The following is a 26,402-nucleotide window of genomic DNA, read 5'->3' as shown; positions in this document are numbered from 1 at the left end:
TTCCGAATCTGCGTCTTTGCACGCTCCCTCTCTCTCCTCTCTGACTCTGGCACCGTCCGTGCCCGCTTTGTATGTCTCCCACCAGTCCCAAGCATCCGCCGATGTAGGGAAGAACGGTGTTTTGTCCTCCAGCACCACTCTTAGCTAGGCCGGAAAGAGCAGGGAGTACCGAATTCCCTCACTTCGTAATTCGCATTTGATAGATAACAAGGAGGCTCGCAGTCTCTGCGTCTCAAAGGTGTAATCAGGGAATAGGGTCACTTTACTGTTCGCTACTTGGAACGGCCCAGCTTCGCGGGCTCTCTGAAGCAAAAGGTCCCTGTCTTTATAGTGCAGCAGTGTGGCTACTACCGGTCTCGGGGGCAGGCCCGGCTTAGGAGGCCTAGCCGGGACACGGTGAGCTCGTTCCAAAGTGAAAAATGGTGATAAGCCTTCCGGTGCCACCGTGGTCTTAAGCCAGTTGTCCAGAAACTCGACCATGTCTCCCCCTTCTGTTTCTTCCGGCAGGCCCACTATTCGAACATTACTGCGTCGACTCCTATTTTCGGCATCCTCTGCCCTCTTCTCCAGCGTTTGTATCCTGCCCAGAGCGTACGTGAGCCTTTCCTCCATGTGTTTGTGGGCTGGGGCTAACTCCCCCAAAGTGTCTTCGGTCTCTTTGACTCTATCTTTAAGTTTGTCGTGGTCAGCCCTCAGGAGTCCCAGCCCCGACACCACCTGTGCAATGTCATGTTGCAAAGCATCTCTCGTTGGCGCAATAGCCTCCAGTATGCGGTCCTGAAGTTGCTGCAGGTCCGAGGGCCCCATAGAGCCTCCCTCCGATGCGTCCGAGGTCGCCGCTCCCTCCGGCCTCCCTTTGGTTTTCCCCATGGCGGCAGTTCGTATGTCACGCCAGTGTCGGCAGTCCTCAGTGCAGTTGCCGGGTAGGCTCAGCAGTCCCCGTAGATCTCGGTATCGTAGTAACTACGTGCCCCGGGCTTCCAGCTTCTCAGCTGACTGCTCTCCAGGAGATTCAACCACAGTGTCGTCTCCAAGCGGGGAATCCAAGGCCTCACCTCACCACTGATCCGTCCGCTCCCCGTGTGTGTGGACTCTTCAGCTGTAGGGTGTTCTCTCCGGCTCCCTACTCCCCCATGTAGCTATCTTGGGCTCAGTTACGGTACTCACAAGCGTTTAGGGGTTCACCGCCACTTCCGACAACCATCGAGGCAGGATCTTAGGGCTCAGCTCTCGCCCTCTCCACGGGTAGGGACTGCACTCTCGTTGGGGTCTTCTCGACAGTGAGGTCCCCTCCCCATCCGCAGTTCGCAATGCCTCAGGCCCTCTCAGCAGTTCACCAGTGGAGCCGAGGTCGTCTCCAGGCCTAACCGATACAGTGGGTTCACGTCCTCGCTCAGCTTCACCGTTCCGCCCTCGGTGAAATGCAGAAGGCTCCGATGCTCTCTCCTGGACTCGCCACCCTCAGCAGTGCTCTCGGATAAGTCCGAAGGACACTCTCCCCCATCCGGAGACCACAAAGGAGTCTCTCTCCTCCCAGCTGCAGCGTGGAGCCCACCCAGAGTCACTCTGCCGCTAGTCCCTGCTTGCAGCTCCTCTGCGTGTGATCAGGGCGCGCAGCTTCCCACGGCCCACCACCACAGCTCTTCTCCCTGCTCTGCAGTGGTCGCTACGCCGTCAGGCCCCCCGATCACCCGGGCCAGCCGCGGGTATTCCCAACTTCCTGATCTTGCTTTCTAAGATGTCAGGGAGCAGCAGTTCCTGTGTAGCAAGGGGTACCTCTCCCCCCGTCAGTGGCAAGCGCCGGTTGTCCGGTGGAGGCCGTTTCTCGTCCGCGTCCGAGCCTCCTCCTTCATCGGCGGGTAGGCCCTTCGCCTCACGAGACCTCAGGCGGCGTCCACTAACTGTCCCCCCGCGGCGAGGATCGTGGTCCGCGTCTCGGCCCCGGTCCGGGCGCTCCACCGCACTCCGGGCCTCCCGCCAAGCGGCTCCGCTTCACAGCCTCTCGCGGCAGGAGGCAGGGAAGGGCGGTTGCTTCAGACGAGCCGCTTTGCTTTTTGCGGGCGCCCCGCCGCCATCTTGTCCCCTAGATCACGGCTCGGTCCGAATCCCGGATCGGAGGGCGTCCCAGGCATGGGTCACGGCACCTCGCCTGGCCGTTCCCTTCGCAGATCGTCCGCCTCCCTTCGCAGCACAGCTCACGGAGATGCGCCCCTCGCCAAGGCGTGCTTCTTATGCATTCCCGGCGCTCGCTGCAGCCGCCATTTTGCGCTCTACCTTGCGCTGGTCCGGAATCGCCCGACCTCCGCCGGCGGGCACTCACACAACTACGTTCCCGGACCGGAGGTGCGGTCCAGATTCCCGCTGCCTCCGGTCTGCAACGTAGGGCGTTCGCGGGTGTCCCCGCACCTTTAATCAGGATAACTGCAGGGATCGGGCGCGGAGCTCCAAGCTCACGCCGCCATTCCCTTCGGCTCCGAAGCCATGCCCCTCCGTAGAGACTTCATGTTGATGAGTATATAGGGATCCCGAGGTTGCAAAGATACACATTAGATAAAGTAGCCGGGATACTCCTAGATTCGAGACCCTCCACACATATTATAGGGGGGGACGTAAAGATGTTGTAGATCCACTCGTGGATCACACACGTGCCAATCCGGAGTTACGCAGCCATACCCACTTAGCCCAAATCCATGAAATGCTTGGCCTAACCGACCTGCGGCGAAGGCATCATCCAAATGACCGAACATATTCCTACTTCTCATGGGCCCATCGGGTGTTCTGAAGACTAGACTACCTCTTCGCCCTTGCAGGAGAAGTGGAGGCAGTAGATAGAGTGGAATATTTGGCTAGAGGCATATCTGACCACTCTCCGCTCAAGCTGACAGTAGGAGGTAGAGCGGGCCCTAGAGGACAGGGAGATTGCGAATGAAAAAAGGACTGCCACAGAGCTGTACTTTAAGGAGAATAAGGGGTCAGTGGCATCCGCAACCACCTTCTGGGAAGCTTCCAAGACAGTGATATGGGATAGGGCACAAAATATTGTAGTGAATAAAAAGAGAGAATCGACTGGGGATGTTGAAACCCTGCAGTGTAGGTTGTTGGAGCTCAAGAGAGACATTAGCCCAGAGACTGACCAGCACACACAATGTCTGGTGGAGATAGCATGGGGGAAATACAGAGCCCTGGTAAAGCAAGAAGCAAAAGCCCAAATCCAAGCCACCCTACATAAATTATACGAAGCAGGAGACAGAGCAGGAAAGCTTTTAGCCTGGTTAAGCCAAAAAGAGAGAGAGAGACGAGGTGGGTAGCCGCCACACATGATCAAGACAAGATACACATAAGCCCAGGATATTGCGGACACCTTTGCCCAATACTCCACAGGACTATACAGGGATAAGCTAGTAGAGGACACCCAAATTCAAAAGTATTTAGAAGCAATAGACACCCCCACACTTTTTCTGGAAGACAGGGACGTGTTAGAGAAGGAACTGACCCTAGATGAAGTGATTGATGCCATCGGCAAGCAGACAACAGGGAAAACCCCGGGCCCCAATGGATTACCCGCTGAATTCTTCAAACAGAATGCAAGCCTCCTGGGTCTCCACCTTTTAACTATGTTCTCGGCAGCACAGGAAGAGGGAGCCTTTACGCCCGACCTACGTACAGCCACTGTGGTAATGATCTACACAGCAGGGAAAACACCAACACAATGCGGGTCTTACAGACCAATCTCATTGCTTTATATAGAAACAAAGATCTTGACCACTATTCTTGCCACATGCCTTCTGACGGTCATCACATCTCTTATACACTGGGGCCAATCCGGCGTTATGCCTAAAAGAGCGACACGCTTTAACCTATGCAGGCCTGCCAACTGGATGGACACGGTGAAGCACAGAGACGCCTCTCATGTGCTTCTCTCCTTAGATGCAGAGAAGGCATTCGATACAGTCCACTGGCCCTTTATGAAACAGACACTATCAAAGTGCCGATTCGTGCCGGTCTTGTTATGTTATGTTATGTTAAAACCACACTTTTTGAGCGCACGGCTACCCAAAGAGGGTGTCCCGGCGCTTTAGCAAAGAGGCCTGACATAACCAAGAAAACCCAGAAGCGGAACACTATAGGCGCACCAATTGTGCAGAGAAAAGGACGGTCTTCAGTTCCTTCCTAAAGGCCAGAAGGTTATTGGCCTTGCGAAGTGAAAGAGGGAGCTCATTCCAAAAACGGGCTGCCATGAACTGAAAAGATCGACCGCCCATCCGCACTCGTTTGATCGCTGGCACCTCCACCTTAGCCAAATCCGCATATCTCAGCTTCCTCCGAGGAACATAGAAGGCAATGCGCTTCCTGAGGTAGGCTGGACCCGTCAGATGGAGGGCTTTAAACGCCAACGTAAGGATTTTAAACCTAATTCTACACAGCAGTGGTAGCCAGTGCAACCTGCCGCGCAACAGAGAGGCGCTGACTCTCCGCGGGAGGCCAAAAATTGCCCTGGCCGCTGAATTTTGGACCATCTGCAACCTGGACACAAGGTATTTAGGCAGTCCAGCAAAAAGTGCGTTAGCATAGTCTAAGCGCGATCCCACAAGTGCTTGAACAATGTTCTTGCGGTACTGTAGGGAGAGCAGTGGGAGGAATTTCCTCACCATCCTGAGGATGCCGAAGCATTTCCCTGCTAAACTCGTGATATGTGGACGAAAAGAAAGATCGTCGTCAAACACGACTCCCAGATTTTTTGCTTGGGAGGAGGGTTTCTCAGGGGGGAACATGCCCGGGGACCACCACGACTTCCAACCAGGGTCCGGGGCACAGCCAAAAAAGAGCAGCTCGGATTTGTCCGAGTTGCATTTCAAGCTCTGATGCTGAAACCATGCAAAGACTGCACTAAGACAGTCTTTGATTCTGCCGCCGTCAAAATCCTCTCCCTTACTGCAGGTAAACAGGAGCTGGGTGTCGTCAGCGTATGAGATGACCCGGGCTCCGAAAGCTTCCGCGACCTTCGCCAGAGGGGCCATGTAAATGTTAAAGATGGTGGGGCTCAAGATCGATCCTTGAGGCACCCCCACCTCTAGCGAAGGCATTTCCGCGGAAAACGGAGGAGCCCAGATCACCTGTCGACGGTGGATTAAGAAGGATTGAAACCAATCCAACACCGTCCCCCGCAGTCCTATCTCCCTGAGTCTTAAAAGGAGACCTGCGTGTGGGACGGTGTCGAAAGCCGCCGACAAATCCAGTAAGACCAACATAGCCTTTCCCCCAAGGTCAAGCACCTCCCTGATGGCGTCGGTCACCTCCACAAGAGCTGTCTCCGTGCTATAATTGGCACGGAATCCAGATTGGGAGTCATGCAGCAGATTGTTATTCTCAATGAAGGTGGTAAGAGTATGCTGAACATGCTTCTCCGCGACCTTCGCCAGAGCAGGGAGGAGAGAGATCGGTCTATAGTTGGCCGGCTGCAGGGGGTCAAGGAGAGGTTTTTTGATCAACGGAAGAATGAGAGCATGCTTCCACTCTCTAGGGACCACTCCGGAGCTCAAAGACATGTTAAGCAAGGGGTTCAGCAAGATGTTTACAGCTGAAGCCACATTGCTCAGGCATTTAGCCGGACAAGCATCCAGGGGGGATCCAGATTTCAAACGGGAAAGCAGCTCAAGTGAGGTTTCACAAGACAGGGGAGGGAACACCGCTAGAGTGGGCCCGGCCTCTGCTTCAGCAGATGACAAAAGCTTTTGATCGCTCCCCGAGGCCACGACAGCTTTCAGAGGCCCTACCCCGTCGAAGGAATCCTGGATCATTAAGATCTTGGCAGCAAAAAAGTCTGCAAGCTGCCTGATCCACTCCTCAGTATGAGAGTTTACACGGGCGCCAGCAGCAGGATCCACGAATTCCTTCACAATACGAAACAATTCCCTGCTCGTATTGTCAGCTTGATCAATTCTACGCTCATAGTAGATCTTTTTAGCTTCGGCGATCTGTTTATGATATAATTTTATAACACCCTTGTACCTCACTTTCTCCTCAGGGTCGTACTTGCGCCGCCAGAGTCTTTCCGCCTTTTTGCAGTCTTGGCGCAATTTCCGCAGCTTCACAGCTTCACAGCTTGAGTAACATTACTGTACAAAATCCAGAGGCCAGAGTTTGAGTTAATGAGGCAACTTCGGCAACTTGGCTGGTGCAGAGGGGTACTAGACAGGGATATCCCCTGTCCCCATTACTGTTTACACTGGTGCTCGAACTGTTGGCCTGTGTGATTAGGTCCCATCCATATATAAGTGGATTTCAAGATGATAAAGAGGTCCTGTGAGACTAACGGATTTTGCTTTATGCGGATTCCATCCTCCTTTCTGTCACTGATCCAGCCAGAACGCTCCTGACAATCTTAACTGTAGTTGGAGAATATGGCTGACACGCTGGATACTGCATTTACTGGGACAGGTCCAGTTTATACTCAATAAGGGGACCCATTGAGAATCACGCCATCCCGGGGTGTTTACAGGTAGTCCACGGCTTCCACTGACAATAATGAACAGGGCAGCCATGTATAAAACGATTACGTCTCCAAAGCTGCTATACATGTTACAAAATATGTATAGTAAGATACCCAAGACAATCTTCGCAACACTAAATAGTGAATTGCGCATGCTCCTATGGGTCGGGCGCATCCAAGAGTGGCATAGCAAATATTAGAGCGTACTCAGTATAACGGGGGCCTTGCACTACCGGAGTACAAGTATATTACAGGGCGGCCCACCTAATAGTCCTTAATGAATAGGGGCACGCTGCAGGAGACCACCCCACATATGCATTGGAACAGCTTCAATTTAGCAATCCCACCTGCCTACACTATCTATATGGAGGTAAGGGCATCAGCCAATTGCTGCCAACCATCCAGAGAGTAATAGAAGCCTAGAAAGGGGCATAGAGGCAAATGAAGTGGGATGCCAACATTTCAAGGGAGACCACCCTGTGGGAAGGGACAAGGCTAGGGGAATTTAGTAAACTATAGGGCCTCAGACAATGGGACATGATTGGAATCTCCAAATTGGGAGATCTCCTAGAAGTAGGCACACTTGCCTCCTTCGATATGTTACAGGCTACATATCAACCACATAACAATCAGCGCTACGCATACCTCAAGCTGAAACACGCATGGAGGGCAGAGGGAATAGAGGTGGCAAGTATTCCAGAATTTGCCCATCTTGAGGGCAGGCTCCTACAAGAAGAGATCTCCAATAAAGCCATCTCCTGAACATATAAAACACTACTGAACAATATCCCAGATAAACTGGGACCTCTCAGAGACAAATAGGAGGACACCACCGGGCCAATGGAGGATATTGACTGGGAGGCGGCCTAGATGCAACCAGGAAAGGTGGCTATAGAACAGAGACTCCGACTAATACAGTTTAAAATCCTTCATGGGATCTACTAAGATAGATCACATATACACACTATGGGAAAAGCAGACACACCCAATTGCCTGCTCTGTAAAGCTCCCCAGGGCATATACATATATACACTCTGAGAATGTAGCTATATTAGAGACTAATGTTCACGAATAATGGGAAAACGGAATGCAATTCTAAATACACAGTTCGAATTAGACCCCCAATATATTTTACAAGTGGTGTTAAGGCTGCTTCAATCTGTAACATATGCTATTTTGTAATGTTAAGCACTGCTCGTCACAATTCGTGTGTCCATGCTATATGTTGTAAGAAAATCAATAAAAACTGTTAAAACAAGCATTTACAATGCAACGGTCTCGCCTTTGCAAAAGTTAGAGCTATTGACATTGTAAATGACAATTTTTTTTTATGTGTTGGTTTTGAAAACAGATAAATAAATGGCATTGTCATTTACAATGTCAATAGCTTAATCTCTCGCAAATGCCACACACACACAGAGCCCCACACACACACAGCCCAACACACACACACAGAACCCAACACACTCACACACAGAGCCCCACTCACTATATGCGGAGTCATGCATAGGTAAATGTATATTTATACAAACCCTCCGCCCCAAAATAAAAAAAAAAAGAAATTCTCAACGCCCAATCCTGTATCACTAAACCAACATAAGCGATTCTAGAATGTTCCTAGAAAGTGTAATTAGGTTTGCTTGGGTTTTGAGAGTGAGTGGCTGACCCTCCCCACCCGCAGCCGCAGTGACCTGCAGTGCGCACACTTTCATCCCCACCACCATAGCAGCAGGGACAATTCAGTGGATGCTTGTCCTGCAAGTTACCGAATTCACTCATTTCTTTATTTATCCTAGTCCTGCGTGGCAGGAGCACCCCAGGTGTGTGACTCTCCCGGCCCCAGCACTATAGCACGCTGTAGTGTGACCTGCAGGGTAACTCTCGCACTGCACACAACTGCAGATGGCTCCAGTGCCCGTTTCAGAGCAGCAGCATTTCAGGCGAGTGTAATCCTCTGCGCAGGCCTACTGCACTCTAGGTGAAAGGGTGTCTTCTACGTGTGACCTCGGCTCACACGTGCATTTCCTCCCCTGCGAGCAGGAATGCTTTAGCTGGGCATTCATGGTAACATTTAGAGAAGACACTACAAAGAAGTAGATTTTTTTAAAATAAATTGATGGACGTTATGTACCCTGTTAAAGCACAGCTATTTGTAGGTGTGAGACTCCTAAAAATTTGGCTTAAAAACCCTGAGTCGCCCGCCTGAATATTTGGCATGTAATGGAGGTAGGGGGTGATTCCAAGTAGGAGCGCGACTCCCGGTGCACCCCCACACTGCATCTTTCTGCTCCCCATGCACACCTGCTTCCCCACCACAAGGGGGCACAAGTGCACTGAATCCTCACTGCACACTTTACACACGCGGCAGAGGCATATAAAACAACAATAGCTCTAGTGTAAAAATAACCACGCTCCATCATGAACGTCATTTAGGGGTCCTGACTTGCCTCCTGCGATCCCCTAGCACTGTGTTTGTGACCCATGCCCCCGTGGGATGTAACAAACTTGTAACACAATAATTTATTGTTGCAGGTGGTTCATACCTTAGTAAAAATGCATTTGTGTGTCTCCTACTTCCCCTGAGCATGGAGGGAGTAAGAAATACAGGCGATAGGAGGAGGGATGGGCGCTTAAAAATAAATAAAAGCTTAAAGCAAATTGTGAAGTAATGAGGAGACGAGGAGGACTGGTTTCATGGCTGCGCTCTCTACGACCCTGCAATCTGTATTCTGAAGTGCTGTCCTTTGGCTAGCCTGTGCGGGATATACTCATGCACGTTCCGGGGCGCACCTTCCCGCTCCGCCGTGTGTTGTTGCTGCTCAGTCTTTTGGAAGCGGCCGCAGATGGCTCACAGCTCTCGGTGGCGGTTTCCTGCACGGCCCGGCATGGGGCGGCGACTGCTGGGGCCTCGGACCCGTGTGGCGGCTTTACCGCAGGCTCCCAGTGCAGCGCCCGGCTATGACACGGCCCTGCAGGTGTCTGCGGCCATTTGGGCAAACCAGTGACGTTGGAGAGAGGCGCTGGGAGCGGCGGCAGAGCAGGTGAGATCCCAGACCCACTGACCCTTTGCGAGAGCACCTCGCAGTAGAGTACATCCCACGGGTAGTTCCACTGAGCCACGGTAGCTTCTTACAGCCACACCCCAACCAGATCCAACGTGCGGGGGCGCACTCTGAGGCAAATACGGTGAGTGTGTGTGTGCTGTGTGTGCCTGCGTGTGTGCCTGCCTGTGCCTGCGTGTGCATGTGTTGTGAACAGCCGGCCGGGATCGGAGCGCGTGACCTGATCCGATTCCGGCCGGCTGCGTGCGCGTAGTCTGTTGTCTCTGCCTAGTCCTTGACAGGGAAAATGACTGAAATGATTGCAATAGATCGCTAGCGACCTAAAAATGAATAAAGTCACCAGGAATAGGACTTTGATAAGGACTAGATTACAGAGGATACATGTAATAACTTCTCACAACTGGGCTGAATTAATTTATAGTTATTTCAACTTAATGTGTTTTGAATACAAAGCATACTATATAGTCACCTAAACGCAAAACAGTTCAATTGCTTCATAGTAATCGTTGTACTTTTTGTACAAATGGCAAGTATTTCTTGGTGGTTTAGACTAGACCGATATGGCATCAAATTATGCGACTTTATGCTCGCTGTCATAATGGAGTATGAAGTCAGGTGCTGCTCTGGAATTCTGAGGAGGTGGTCATGAGAACGCTCAAGCCCTGTTTATCAGAAGAAGGAATTGAGAATAAGTATGTATAATCAGGTGCAGTTATGCACGTGGAATGCGTGCTCCCCGATAAGACAAGATAATGCATCTAAAATGTTTGATATGTTGAATGAGGGGATAATGGCTATTTACAGGAACATTAGGAATCTATTGTATTTGGCTATGTAGTATGCACAGCAAACTGGTGCTGTAAAAAGGAAAATACTAAGCAATTCTTTCACATGATGATATTGTCATGTTTGAGTCGATCTAAAGATGATTCATGTAATTGAGACACTGCATGAAGGGAGACTAGGTGAGTTCAGGTAGCACACACAATGGGACACCTATCTGTATCACTTTAAACCTTTTGTAGATTACAAGTTTCAGAATTGTGTTCTTATGTTCGTTCTGTCGTATTCGCCACAAGGTGTTGGCACCACCATTTGTAAGGCATGTGAAAGGTAATGCAATATACATAAACCTCTAGTGTTGTTCCTGTTCCAAGAGTAAGGTAAATACATATCTTATTAGATAGTAACGTTCTAATGATTAATAGGACTTGTAATATTTATGTATATCCTCAATATTATTGTGCTTTTGTATTTTGTGTTTATGAAGAAGAAAGCAGTACATGAACTGGAGGACAGTGCTGAAACATGGTGAACGTGTGCATTGCAAAGATAAGTGCCATCTGTATTTTAAAATGTAAGAAAGTCGGCTTTAGATTCACAAAGTGGATGGGGTTTCTTCTTACACTGTTGTACCTTGTAGGTAGTGAATTAAACAAGCCTTAGAATATAAAGCACACTGTACTGACACAACCAGGGAAAGCTTATTTGAGGGCAAGTAATATAAGGTGCCAAAACCAGGGTTCATTTTTCAATATAAGAAAGCAGTGACAGGACTCATAAGAAGGGCTAATTCTTTTGGACTGAGGATTTTTTTTTTAATTTGAATTTTTGTAAGTACAGTACAATAGTAGCAATTTGGATTTGAACATATACTTAATCAATTATAAATCTTGTCATGATGTAGAATTACATCACCGTATATGCCCCATTGAACAGTTCTGGAAGTGGCGGTGTTGATACGGATAGATAGGTGAGGCGAGTACTGGGTAAGGTAGGCTATGAGCTGTACTGGGAGTCGGGCGTTCGCTCCCACTGTCAGCCCTACGCTGTAGTTCGTGCTATGTGCCAGCTAATTATTTAAACTGGAGAAACTGGGGAAATATAACTGGGGTACACTGTGTCTCATGTTATGCCATGTAGTAGGGGCCGTCTGACTATTGCCTTCTGGCAAGGTCTCGGGTTGTGCACGCGCAGGGGGAGGAAAATGGGAGGTCGCATGAAGGGTGATATGCGTATTGTCCATTCTTGGCCTTTAGCCTAGACCCACCCAACGTCTATTCCACAGGGGGACTGCCTTGAGTTGCCGCGGGGCGAGCATGAGCTACAGAGGATTGGGTAGCATGGGACCCGACTCATCTGATGTTTCTTGTGTGAAAGAGTGGAGTAGCATAGCCCATGGCATAGATATAGGATGCTTAAGGGTTCCCTTGACTTCTTCAGATCAAAGTATCTCTTCTTCTGTGGCGCCCCATTTTTTGTCTACCCCCACCCATGCCGCTAACCGCGGTCCCCCCAGTGCCTTCCAATGCATTGCTATGCAACGCTTAGCTAAAAGTAGCGCCAGGGACGCGAAGCGCGTCTCGACTTTCATATTCCTGCGGTGTTTGCTAGTGGATGTCCGGGAGCTCCATGACTGTGAGGAGGACGGCGTGGATTGTGGTCCAGTAGATGCGGAGCGCTGGGAAGTCCTAGAACATGTGTTTAAAGGAAACGCTGGGTTCTGGGCATCTGGGGCATGGGAAGGACCCATCTGGGTAATATTACTGGAGCTTCTCGGGAGTGAGGTAGGCGCGGTGCAGTATATGCAATTGTATGTTTTTGAATCGGTAATTGTGGGACACTTTTTTAGGGAACTCTAGGGCGCGGGCCCATTCTTTGTCATGGAGCTGTCTTTGGAACTCAGTTTCCCATTTTTCCCGGAGGGGCCCAAGGTTGAGTGGGTCGAAGGCCCGTATTGCTTTGTATATCCAGGTGACCATGTGTTGTCCCGGGCCCATCTGTAGTAGTATGTGAATTACCGGATGTGCAAGGGGTTCTGTATCTATCGTGTGCCACATTCTGCAGCAATCTTCGAGCAGTTGCCTATACATAAGGAATTGTCCTCTGGGGAGTTCCAGATCAGCCGCCAATGTCGCAAATGTCTGCAGTTGCCCGTTGAGATAGAGTGAGCCTACCTCTGCAAGTGTGTGCTCTGTCCAGGTTTGAAACATCCACTCTGTGTAGTGTGCCCGACCTCTGGGGAATCCCACCAGCGGCAGGATGGGGGAGTACATGGGCGCCTCGCGGTTCATCCTATGTATGCGTATCAGGCAAGCGCGCACCACTGTTACCTGGAGAGGCTTATTCTGAAGTGGTGTCGCCCCTGGCAGCAGCATCCGATTTATGGTTGGGGTCGGGATCTGCCCGGCGACTGTGGTCAGTTCCCCTAGTGCTCGGCTGCTGTCCAACGTGACACCCATTGAAGCTGGGCGGCGAGGAAGTAAGCCTCAAAGGAGGGGGCACCCAGCAATTCCTGGTCCTGCGGCAGCTACAGTTTGGCGAGGGCAATTTGCCTGCATTCCGATCCCCAGATAAGGGTCCCGAGGAGAGTTTCCAGTTCCCGTAAAAAGGAGCATGGAGGGACCCCTGGAAGGTTAGCAAAATAGAATAGTAATCGCGGGACGAGTATCATCTTGGCAACTGAGATTTTGCCAATGACAGCCAAAGGGAGATCCTTCCAGAAATGCACGGAGGATCTGATACCAGCCATTGCCCTGCGATAGTTCCCTTCATAGAGATCTTGTGGCGTGTGGTATAAGCAGACACCCAGGTATCGTACTGCCGGGGGGCTCCAGAGAAGAGACTAATGCCATCTAGTCGTATTGGACATGGAGGGAGATCATGTACGAGGGGATATACCGTCGATTTGGACCAATTTATTCTTAGAACCTCCACAGCCTCAAAGTCCTGTAGTATGCGTAATATGGGGGGTGAGATCTGACTTTGGACGGAGTGTTGTTTATTGTTAGATGTTTGCCAGTCCATTGTTTGTTTGCATGATAATTGAGTACCAAGAATGAAAAACTGCAAAGCCGCCTGTAGACTGGGAGTGCAGGAAATGTGAATGGTGAAGAAAGAAAGACTTTTAAATAAGAACGTACGAGAGTGTACAGAGAACTGAAGTTATACCTCTGAAAGGATTTTATTCCTTCATTGGACTTAAGAAGTGCGAGTAACCGAGGGACTTACTGCCCTACCCTTCTTCCAGTTTTAGAGCTAAAAAGAAAATAAATCTTCAAGTCTTCAGAATTCCATAAGATTTTCCTCCCCCTGCTCCAAACTCCCAAACCATTCAATCGCTTAAGGAAGGTACCAGTCTAGCCTGGAGGGCAGAGGCCTTAAACACATTTTTTGCGATCCAAGGATGAAAAACAACAAACCAGTGATGAAAAGTAGTTGAGTGCTTAAGCCCATAAACCTAGATATACCTACAAAGGTGAGATCAGCCATTGCAACCAGAGATAGAAAAATACAGGAGGAACCAAGTTCTATTTGTGAATGAACATGGTTGCCCTACTCCTTTGTAAGAGCCCTTCCCTCATTGGAACTACCCCTCTCTGCTTTGGGACAGCCTCACAGATTTAGCAGTAATATGGGCCTGTCTGAATACATGTTAAAAAAGATGAGCTTCTCAGTTGCCTTCAAGCACATAAAGTCTCATGGCGAGACATTTCTTTTCTACCTCCATCAGATGCTTGGTACAGAGATCTTGTCATCGAAGCGACACAATGGGAGATCCCCAGATGGATTCACAGGCGGCCCTATTGGTCTGGGGTGACAGAATTCTTAACACCTGCTCATTTGCTGATGGATATACTTTGAATTCATAGAATATCCTGCTGGGTCCAGAATGGATATAAAGTGTGCTTGTGCTTGGCCATCATTTATCGGCATCACCATCCATACCACCTCTCTGAACAACTAAACATGAACATTCTGCTAATTATGGCAAGAGGAACCCCTCCCATTCAAGGTAGTCTACACCATATACATGTGGTTAGTCAGTTTTGTGAAAGGCATAAGGGAAGCTTAACTCGAAACTCCAACTAATGAGGCTCTGCCACCTCAATAGAACATACCTGCCTCATTCCTTGCAGGCACAGGTCGAGGGACAGCAAAAGGAACAGGAATACACTGGTACCCATCATAATGGAATTACCATCAAATGAAGAAATAAAAGTGAAACCAATTTTGCATCATACAAGCTCTTCTGGGCTGAAAAGTCGATGGGGTAGGGAAAATACAGAACAGCCTCCCCAAGCTTGAGCACATAAGTGAATCCACTTTCATGCACTGGCAACTGGAAACCTGTACATCACAGAAGCAGGCAGGTGGACTAGTCCCCCAGGAGATCAATCTTTGCATACCCTTAACCTATGGAAACTGTCATTCTTAATAATCAAAATAGGAACTTCCGAGTTTGCGGAGATTGAGGTGGTGTTTCCGACAACAAGGGAGGACGAATGTAGACGGGTGGGCCGTTTAGTTACTGTGTCCTCGGGGTTATATTTGCCCTATTTTGTATTAAGGATGGACGACTGTTATTCCGGTTGTCATCCATTCTAGTTGCGGGAGTGGGTTATATATGCCTATTTTGATTATTAAAGAATTATGGGCCCACTACATTCCTAATATTGGAATCGACTGAGTTCTAACGTGAAACATACAATATTTCCAAGTGTGTTAAAGAATATAGAGTACCCTTACCTAGGTTAAGTCTAAATGTTATTGGAACCACCTCTGATCTTGGAGGAATAAGGTTGCTAGATTTTGTCCTCACGAAGACTGTAAATAGAGACGTTGCAGAGTTGGGAGCCAGCAGGGATCATGGGGGCTTTCAGGCTTCCCCTGCGGATATCTGGGGGCACCCAGTAGACATGGCCTGGCCTGAGGTTGAGGTCCCTGGGGCCTAAATCTGCCTTTGGAAGGGGGGATGCACGTGGCAAAAAGGCCTGTCCCCGAGGCCAAAATCAGCCCAGGGAATGGGGTCCACGCACTCCTCCCTCTCCTAATAAAAGATAAAAAAATTGAAAAATAGCCAACCCAGGACAGTCGCCGGAGGCCCAACCCCCTTTCTCCACCACTATGCAAACAGGCCTTCTGGTGCACTACTGGTTGGGGGATGAAGTCCCCCTTGCATGCTGAGGATTCTTGGGGGCCAACAGCCGCCTCCTGTTAACTCCAGTAAGTCCCACACAGCGGGATTTGCAGAGAGGTCAAAGGCCATGGCCCCTATCTCCATCACTCTGCGAAGAAAAAGCAAACAAAAACGAAAACATAAGAGGGCAGGGTACAGATACCCTAACTCCTAGGAACTGGGGGTGGGGACCCCCACCTGGCTAGTGCAAAAAAAATCCTTTTTTACTTTTTAAGAAGCTTGCTGCAAATTCACTGAGGCTCGGCGCATTTAAAACGAAAAAGGGTTGGGGCAAAGGCAATGGCATTCATTTAAGGGTGAGGAGGGCACATAGTCCCCCTCCTCAAGCCTCCACAAAGGCCCCGGGGAACCCATGTCCCATAATCTCATAAAGGGGAGGGAGGCTGCGTGACCCAGACTTCCTAAGCCTACAGGAGGCCTCAGTACCCCATCTACTGGGCCAGACTTTCAAAAAAAGGGGGGGGGGAGGCCACTCAGACCCCACTCCCTGAACCATCCAATTGCCCTGGGGATCCTGGGGTTGGCTCAATTGGGAGAACAAGGCATTTCTCTTCCCGCGTTCTTGGACAAGGAAATGCTTTGATTGCGCCCACCCCACGGGAGCAAAAGAAAACTACTCCCTTGGGGTTGGAGAAAACCCAGCTCCCACTGCACTCGCGATGGGTGCCAGCAACAGACCTGGTGGTGCTGCGGGCCCTGGTCCAACCATGGACGGAGTGTGTGGGGTGCCCTGGGTGGGAACCGGGGCACCCCACTTACCAATAAAAATGTAAATAGTTGTGTCATGCCCCAGTTTGTCACTGCCACTTTAGTATAAAAAAAGAACATTTTGTTGGGGCTGCGGGCACCCTGGGCCTCCCCACAAGCCCCAAAAATAATAATGGTGTACGGAGTCCAGGTTGGGAACTAGAGCACCCCTTTGTTAAAAGAATTAATTGGTAGCTGGGGCTGCCTGCAGGGAGTTGGCAGGGCAACGGGAGCCCTGTACCACCCCCGCGGTCCTTTATAAAAATAATTTTAACCAAAAGTGAATAATATAGTAATGGGCACAATCACTAATTTACTCACTTCTCCTTCAAGCTTCAAGAAGCACCTATTAATGTCCTGGGCGGGCAACATACATATATTTTCTGTTTGGTGATGTCTTGAGGTGGGGCTGGGACATCACCTCAAAAATGTTTTCACAGGTTGTAGGGGGATGGAGTGGGAGGGGGTGGCTGTAGGAAGATTTTAAACTTCCCGGAAAACTGAGAGGACACTTTTGCTCTACAGCTGTGATTGCAATGCCATGTAGGGGCCTGTTGAATTTTATGTTTGAAAGATATGTCACATAAAGTACAAGCCCTCTACAAGGTTATTACCAATGGATTTTTTGTGGTGCAAAATGTGAAAAGATAGAACAGAGATGTATTAGGTTTTTGTTTTTCTTAAAGAAAAATAATATATCTCTATTTATTTTCAAAATTTTCAACTCCAAAATGTAGAAATAAAAACAATGTAAAAAGAAAATCACAGACATGTAGTTCAATAAAACGTTATTAAATATTTAAATTCATTATTGAAATATAAATTTGATTGAAAATTTTTTGTAATTTTTGGAGGAAGCTGATAGTTCTGCTTTATAAATAGGGTGCTATATATAGGGTTGTTGTTTGGTGTGGAGGGGGGCAAGGCTGGGGGTTGGCCACAGGGTTGGCACCTAGGTTGGCCACAGGGGTTGGCCTTGGCCTGGCCTCAGGCCAGGCCCGTGGCCAACACCCCTCCACGCAAGGCCGAAGGCAGTACACAGCATCGTGTTGGTGGCCAGGTCCCGTGGCCATCCCCTGGTGCGCGGAAGGAGGCTGGCTTTATGCATGGTGTTAAAATGTTACTTTACGTTTAAAAAACTGTATTTCTGCTTAAAAGTCAGCAACAGATATGGATTGGTGCATGCAGGCGGAGAGGATCATTTATGAAGGCAGGGGATGCCCACAAAAATGGACTAAAATCTGGAATATAAGAAAAGGCTCGATAGGTATACCTTTTAATGACGCTTCCCCACTATCAGTAGATCAGGAATCTCAGTAATGTTTCTACAATGTAGGGATGTATAAGACAAGCAAATACATTGTTGATCCTGTGAATCGATTCGTGATGATGATTATTGTATTACTGTAATGAGATAGTGAAAACGATGGAGATTGCACTGCACTGCACTTTATTATTCTTTGTTTGTATAGTTTTGTTTTTGTTTATGCAATGAAAAGATTTTTTTTTTTAAGTCAGCACCAGAATATCACCTTGGGAGAGAGACTCATCTCAGAAATTTAGTGGTTAGCATGACAAAGGAGATAAGGTCATGATCTCCACAAACCTCTGAACCAGAGTGGAAATTAAGAGTCATAATATATTTACCGCAACAGTTCAAAAGATACAGAATTTGAAGTAACGAAACTGACACAAAATCTAATAACGAAAGCAAACTACATACCTTGTGCAAAGAAAATGCCAGCCCCCGAAAACAAACCATCCAAGACCCCTTTTTTTCTGGGTAATTCTTGCTCTGGGTAACGTCTGGTAATCACTTTCATCATTTTCAAAACCTTCTTCAGACATCATCAGTGGCATCTCATCCAATGGGGAAGTTTCATCATCTACCTCGTACCTGTAATGCAGATCACATAAAGCTTAATGGAAAGAGAATAACGTTTAAAGGCAATAATGATTGTTCTAACGAAAACGAAGGAAACCCACGAATCACAATTATATAGAAGGCACATCCATCCTGCCTTGCCTTACTAACACAGCAAGAAAGAAGTAAGCAAGGCAAGGAATGCATTTCTGATTATCTTGGAAATTCACTAAATCACCAAGTCCATATTCGATTAACAGGGCCAAGGAACTGGTTAATAACTGCAGCTATTCCAGACATCTTGTACTATATTTGATTCTCAGACGTTACAACTAGTAAATATTCTGAGAAGAACCTGCCAGCAATCCACAACTATGCATGGAGATAAATATGTTCCCTCAAGCAGCATCAAATATAACCACTGCCCCCAGAGGTGCTACAACTGCAACCCCCGGCGCTATCAAAAAATTTTTTAAAACAGGAATTCAACAACGAGGGCTATCATACGACTATATTCCCCTTCACTACCTATTGTAACTTTCCATCATGTGATGTAGCAAAGGTATATAGCTAGCCGTTGGGTGACTCTGTTACTCCTACTCTGAAAGCTCTTGCCCTTTATCTACCTGTAGATGTTCCTTTCCCTTACTGCAAGGAGAGATACAGCCTTATTCATCAACGGGCCGTTTTGCGAGCCCCTAATAGCGATTCATAGCGAATCGCTATTAAGGACTCGCAAAACGGTATTCATGTAGGAATTGCTAAATAAATAGCGATTCCTACACATTCCTTATTTGCGAGTAGCAAATTGCTAATCGCAAATAAGGAATAACTCCCCATTCATTCCTATGGGCCAAAAGGCCCATAGGAATGAATGGGGACTATTCCTTATTTGCGAGTAGCAATTTGCTACTCGCAAATAAGATAGCGATTTAAAGGGTGCCAGGGGTGTCCAAAGGACACCCTGTAGCACCCCTTAAATGCAAATTGAAACTGGTGTTACGCACACACATGTCCAAAGGACATGTGTGTGTGCAACATGCAACTTAGAAAAATGCTTTTAAAAGCATTTTTCTAAGTTTTTGCTATTTACCGAGAGGTCTGACCTCTCGGTAAATAGCGGCCCGAAATTGCGAATTAGCAATTTAAAAATGGTTGATGAATTGCATTTAAGGAATCTCAAATAGAGATTCCTTAAATGTAATTCCTCGCTATTTAGAGAATTAGCAATTACCGAATTTTGCATTTGGGATGATGAATCCCAAATGCAATAATTGCGCTCGCAATGGGCCAGATTCTCAGAATCTGGCCCTTTGCGAGCGCTATTCGGCTTGATGAATCAGGCTGTAAACTGCTTCTATAGCACTTTTAATTGAGGGTTCCGAGAGTCTGTATGACATATGACTGCATATCTCATATTCAGGTCGATCTCAACCCTGAGTATATGCCTCCCCTCACCAGACCTCTCCATTTTGTGAAGGGGTCCTATTGACATAAAGACTAAAATACTATGAAGCATCTTAATCCTACTTCTGGTTCTTTCACATTCTCACACAGTGGGAATACTTCACAGCTTCTGAAAACGAGAAAGGGAAGAGGAGACAGAGGGAATCAGGTAGCTTAGGTCTAGATCAGGATAGTTTGCAGAAATTCCAGGACAAATTTTGCTTTCTGTGGTGACATCATATAGCTACCCAGCATATACCTCTAACAGGCACATGTCAGGAGAATGACACCTAAAAAGCCTTGGTGAAGTGTGAATCTGGATGAAAGCTGGTCAGTTCCATAGCAATGGTGATGGAGAAGGCTATATATATATCTGGCAATCGTGAATTTTAGCAGCTGCATGACTGGCATAAATGCTCCCAAAACAACAACAAGCTAGTCTGGTGAATGCAGATCCCTGGTTTAATTGAGATGAAAACATGTGTAGTAGAAGCCCACTACTCAGCCAAGTGGACATGAGGATGTGGGATGAAGGTCACAAGAACAATATCCTATTTAGATGGAATTCAAATAGCATTTTCAGAAAAAAAGGAGAAGTAAGTGTGGAGAACCATCTAGTGTGTATGAAACATTGCGTTGGGCATTGAGGAACAAACAGTCTTGCTAACGCACTTGACCAATGCTTTGAGCAGTAAGAGGGCCATCTTCCATGAGAGAAGAGCAATGTCCCAGGATTCACTGTATCCTCAAAAGGTATCAGTCTAGCAAGAATCATATGATGGTCCTGAGGGGCACTAGAATGCTGTACCAGAGGAAACAAGTGCATTAGATTGTCAGATGCCTTTTGATGAACTTGTTAGCCATGGTGAAGCATTCCTCAGGCCTGTTCTAGCAGATACCTCTAATCACACGAAACACACTGGAGCTATGCTCCTTCATTTCTTTCTCAACCAGATGACACAGACAGGACTAGACCTGCCTTCTGAGTACACAAATAAGTAAATTTTCTTTGTTAAAACTGATTGACAGCAAATCAGCCGTTTACTATTATACATGATTATAGTACATCTTCAGGCAGCCTTCAACTCCTCAAGATGCTCTTAGGATAAAGAAGACGCTGACATTTTAACTCGTCAGGAAACATGTATTGAAGGTAAGCGACTGTAGGCACATCTAGCTTTCGCCGTTTACTGCATGTTTCGCCTCTAGAGGAGACTGATGTGGCCTATTTGTAGAAGGTGGCATAGATCAGAATATCAATCAGGTCAAAGCCACGCTCAAGCCATGAAGAGTACTGAGCACTGTGGCTTTTTGTGACCTTCAGGAGAACTCAGAGAATCTGTGAGATGAGCACAAAGGCAAATAAGAAATGACCCCATCCTGTCCAACAACAGACTGTCACCTGAGAACGAATTCTACTACAGTTTACAATAAGTTGACACAATGCCTCAAGGAAAGGTTAAAAGACTTACTAGAGAATATCTCACTCATGACAAGTTCACATGCCTGCCTAAGGTCTGGGCTATGAAATTGTTGACTCCCACAATACGGCAGCCTGACACATTTATGTGTTGCAGATACAGCTCTCATAGAGATATAGCCAAAAGAAAGCCCTGTCGCTAATGAGTGTTTCCTTCTTTCCCAATGCAAAAATCAGGTGGTAGTGTTGTCGGCATGTACCATAACCACAACAGTATTCAGCATTGGTAGAAAAGCCTTTAACAGCAAGACGACTGCCTTCAGTTCCGACAGTGTGCTACAAGGAAATGCTGAAAAGTTTGCTACAGTGTGCTCTGCACTCCTACTCTGAGGAATCAATGTTGACCACACGCCTGGAGAAAATTTAGGTAAAAGAAGCATTCCCCTCGGTACATTTCAGATAGCTACCCAGTATACAGAGGTACCCGGCAGAGTTGCCCCCTGTCGCCCATCTTATTTGTCCTAACGCTGGAGCCCCTGGCCATAGCCCTTCGGGCTCGTGAAGACCGGATGGGTATTTCTATTGGAGGGACGCACAACCTGACATCAATATACGCAGACGCTATCTTATTGTACCTCCGTGATTTAGAAGGCGATCATTCGGCTATAGCTGACATTTTTAATCGCTTTGAGAACGTGTCCGGCCTCGCCATTAACCCCGGAAAGTCTACTGGCTTTTACTTCAGGGAATTGCCACACCCTCCTCTCGTTCACTTTGGGAGGTACCGGATTCCAGTAGCCCAGACCACATTCAAATATCTGGGCATCCAAGTCTATAGAATACCCGAAGACCAGATTGAGGGCAATGTTCGAAGGGCCATCACTAACCTCCGCAGCAGTGTAGGGTTCTGGACGTCCTTGCCCCTGTCCGTGATAGGTAGAATCGCCGTCTCAAAGATGGTCCTGGTACCCCGCATTTTATACTATTTTGTCAACTTGCTGGTCATCCTTCCACAACAGATATTCAATACTTTGAATACGATTTTGATAACTCTTATTTGGGGGTCCGGGCGGTGACGTATCAGCCTCCGAATGCTTCAACTAGGCACTAGATTGGGGGGGCTTGGAGTGCCGGACATACGCAGATATTATTATGCCAGCCAGCTTCATTGGCTGGCGCGTTGGGTGACGGGCAGGAATCTGCACGAGATTAATTTTACAACAGACCAACTAGCACACGGCGAGTTACACTCTCTGTTATTGCCTAAGGCCAGGATTCCCCCAGATTGCCATCCTCTCCTGCGCACAGCTCTGATGTGCTGGAGGAAGGCACTGGCATATACTTCCACGACCACGCCCTTCGCAGAGAACGTTCCTTTGTTAGGTATTCCAACAACGCAGGGACGACTTAACCAACGCAGGCTACAGTCCTGGACGGAAGCTGGGGTGGAGGATGTAGAGGCCTTTTTTGGGGATGACGCTTTACTAGATCATGAATCCTTTCTGCAAACCACAGGGGCTCCCCAACGGTTATACCTGCTACATGCCACTGTGTCACACTACATAAGATGTACATGGGCTCCACAGCGAATCAAACCTGCACAACACGAACTGGTTCATCTACTCTACTATATGGGGGCAGGTGGCCACTTGGTACGGGGGCTTTACACTGGGATCAGAGAGCATGCAGCCACATCCCTCACCACATTTAGAGATACCTGGACACAAGACACAGGGGAGGTCCTATCGGATAAGGCATGGAAGGTTGTCCTTGAGCACCCCAGGAAAGTGTCCAGGAACGTTAAATTTAAATTTATCCAGGTTATGGTGTTGCATGGGGAGTACCTTACCCACCAAAGGTTACATATAATGTTCCTGGATTCTCCCCATCATTGTCCTCGTTGTAAGGCAGATGAGGCTGGCCTTCTTCACATGCTCTGGGCATGCCCGCGATTACGCAGTTATTGGTGGGAAATTTGCCATATACTACACACAGTCACTGCCCTGCCGGTGCAAGAGGATGCGCTGTATTGCTTGGTGGGGCATCGTAAACGTCCTAAACACCATAAGGCTCAATTGAAATTCTTAGACCTGGCTCTGTTACTAGCAATTAGAGCTTTAACAATGAGATGGAAGTCCCCCAGAACTCCTGGAATAGCAGTGTGGCAATCTGACCTGTTGAGATGGGGCAGGGCGGAAGGTGCGGCCTTACGCCGGGAGGAGGAGAGAGGACAGCGGAAGTATCCAATTGCACAAGATTGGGAACTTATGTTGTTGGAACTGGAAGAGATGGAATTGGGGCCATCGCAGGTTGATGGGTTGTAAACGGAAGACCTATTAGTGGATGACGGAGCATGCAGTATAAGGGCACAGGATCACATAAATGCGCAGGTGGTACCTAAAGTGATTCTGCACGATATACCAAGGTAGCTCGTTATCTATGGCATGAAGTGTTACCCGTTGGATTTGGTGTGCCAGGAGACGTACAGGACGGGGGAGGGGGGTGGTGGGGGGGTGGGACGGATCACGGGCTTAGTCTATTATACCATCAGCAATATACGGTTTGTGTATAACATGATGTGTTGCATAATGATGATTACCTAATTGATGCTTTCTCGCACATTTTATACAAAGACTATAAGACTCTTTTTTCCTGATTTCTTCTGACACTGTAATTGCCAAGCCGCTATCATTTAAGCCGGTTGGGGAATGTTAGGGGCGAAAATTAAAAAGACTGTATTTTGTAAACGATGAAAATGATAAGATATATGACATATTATGCAGTCGCAAATAAAAAGTTAAATAAAAAGAAGCATTCCCCTTAGGAGAATAACCACACCATTCTAAAATTCCACCTATGGATGTATGGACTTGGATGCACTTCATATGGTTTTCTCAGAGAGCTGGTCGTAGCATTGTGGAATGTGTTGCTGCAGGAAGCCTATTTGGAGTTTGGCATGGAACATCACTCCAATGCAGGAAGCATGAAGTTCCAAAAGTCTCTGGAACCACCAGGCAGTTTTGGTCTTGTTGATCAAGAAAAGGCATTGCCTACTTGATAACAGTCATTCTGTATGAAGGAGAATAGGCCTTTACATGCTGTAGTTAAGAACAACCTCTATGAAATGGATGCTTCGGGAGGTGGCCTTCCAAGTATTATGGGTAGCTGACTGAGAACCCAAGTATCTAATAGGTCTCTCGGGTCTGTAATGTGAACTCCGCACTATCCCGGAACGTTTCTTTGATGAGACAGCCAACACTGGATTGTATTGTAGCACTTGTAAAGCACTTTCCAAACACCTCATAAGGCATCACAGCACCTTCTAGGTGGCTCACTATGCAGCTAGGCAGATCGCTGTATATGGCCGATATTGTGTATAATCACAACGGTTACCAAACACATACACTGATGACCCAAGATTTTCCGATTCAAATATTTTACTGCGTACAACCCCATACTCGACTACCAGTCCTCAGGTACTGTAAGCCATCAATAACACATCTCTTTAGTGGTGTACCACGGAGAGCACAGTCATATCCTTTATTGGACGCCAAGTTAGTTCACAGTATTTATAACTGATCCTCAATGACAAATTCAACACTTCTCAAAATAAAGTTGTTTTATTCAGCATGTCGAATATTTCAACAACTGTCAACACGTCCCAAAGCATTTCGGGATTCATTCGTCAGCGAAACAAAATCCCCATATTAAAAAAAACACAGTGAAGACAAATAATACAAGTATTCATCAAATAACGACCAAGTAATTATCAAGGATAATCTTAAATTCTATGTCCGGTGCTTAATCACCACTATGTCAAAGTACTAAAAAAACATGCGTACATCTAGTGCACCCTCATTGTGACAGTGAACTGTCACAGAGTTAATAAGTTACTCCTTTAACACTGGCCTCACATCTTTTTTTCCTTAAATCTGTTTTATTGGTTTTTCAGATATCTTTGAGCACATATGCGATACATATAACTTTAGAAATGGCTTAGTAAGTTTTGAAAACATTGCAAATCACATATATGTGCATGATGTTACCTACTTTACCACAGCACAGAGTTTAATAGTACAGTGTTGGTATGTATGCAATAATTGCTGGTGAACACCTACAAATGCTCCATTTTACAGCATATTTTGATTACAGAGCTAAATAATTCTGCTACAAAGCAACATTCTACAACCTACCGGGAAAACCGTAGCAACCTTGACTGATTCTATCACACGATGGATAGCCATGCCCCTGTGTATGGCAGGAAGAATGTCCCTGATAAAAATGGTGGTGATACTACCCAAACTGCTATAACTTTATACTACCATCCCAGTATGAGGTGGCAAACATATCAGGCTCAATTGGGAAATTCTGACTCGCCCCTTCTCACAGGGGATGCCGGGGGAGGGGGGGAAGGGGGGCTTGAGGCTCCCGACCTGGAATTGTATTAGTGGGGTACACATGCCCACTTTTCTGCATATTGGTTTCACCCCCCCAACATGTCACACCTAGCTGTGGAGTTAGGATATATGGACCCAATAGCATTGTCAGGGGTCATAGCGGTTCAACCCAAGATTAGAGATGCAGACCCAACTACTGTAACATGCACCAAAGTAGTATGGCTGCCGCTAGCAGTGACGCTGGACACACAGATGCTATACTCGCCCCTGCTTCCCTTTCCGTACCACCCGGACCTAAAAGTGACTCAGGAATCAGTTTGTAGACAATTATTGACTAAAGCATAGATATGGATGTGAGGAGACTTATATGAAGATGGTAAGTTCCGTACAAGGGAACAGTTTCTCCATGAGATAACACCAACATCAATGGACCAATTCTTATATGTCAGGATTAGGGAGAGTGTGAAGGCAGCTACGCCTCTATTTCTGCACAAACCACCAATACTGCCCCACTACATGCAATACTACAAACTAATATGCCCACGCATGTGACATCTCTTTTATACCATAACACACAAACATCCCGTAAGGTATATAAACGAGGTCGCGCACACGCTGGGAGGTTGAGCTTGGTGCTGCCCTGCAAGACAAGCAGTGGGAGTATTGCTGTAGACAGACAGGACACATAACCGCCAATAGTCGACTATGTATGATACATTATAAATTTCAGTTACGGGATAGTGATAAATACGATCGCCGCGGAAGAGAGGCTGCAGACTTCGTGCACCTAGCAAGTGAATGTGTAGATATCAAGATATCAATCAATACTGGCATCAGGTATTTAATAAACTCTCACAAATGATCGAGTGTCCCTTGCAGGCATCGCCGGTCACAGCCTTGCTGGGATATACAGAGGATGTGGAGGCAGCCTGTAGAAAGTATATGGTACTGGATTTGTTGATTGCCAAAAGGCAGTGTTGTCTGCAGATGGGGTAG

The 26,402-nt window shown here is 47.5% G+C and overlaps 1 protein-coding gene across 2 annotated transcripts in view; it reads right to left on the bottom strand.

Annotated features, from left to right (window-relative positions):
* Positions 1–26,402, bottom strand: part of ATP9B (ATPase phospholipid transporting 9B) — a 2,445,811-nt gene that overhangs the window by 2,281,784 nt on the left and 137,625 nt on the right. For both annotated transcript variants that reach the window (XM_078687568.1, XM_078687569.1), the window contains exon 2: positions 18,003–18,176. In XM_078687568.1, the coding sequence (XP_078543694.1) occupies positions 18,003–18,176 (174 nt within the window). The remainder of the gene's footprint in view (positions 1–18,002; positions 18,177–26,402) is intronic.

Source organism: Lissotriton helveticus, chromosome 4_1 (assembly GCF_964261635.1).
Source record: "Lissotriton helveticus chromosome 4_1, aLisHel1.1, whole genome shotgun sequence".
Classification (NCBI taxonomy): Eukaryota; Metazoa; Chordata; class Amphibia; order Caudata; family Salamandridae; genus Lissotriton; species Lissotriton helveticus.
The sequence above is the reverse complement of the archived record's forward strand: the minus strand, read 5'-3'. Positions and strand labels throughout refer to the sequence as shown.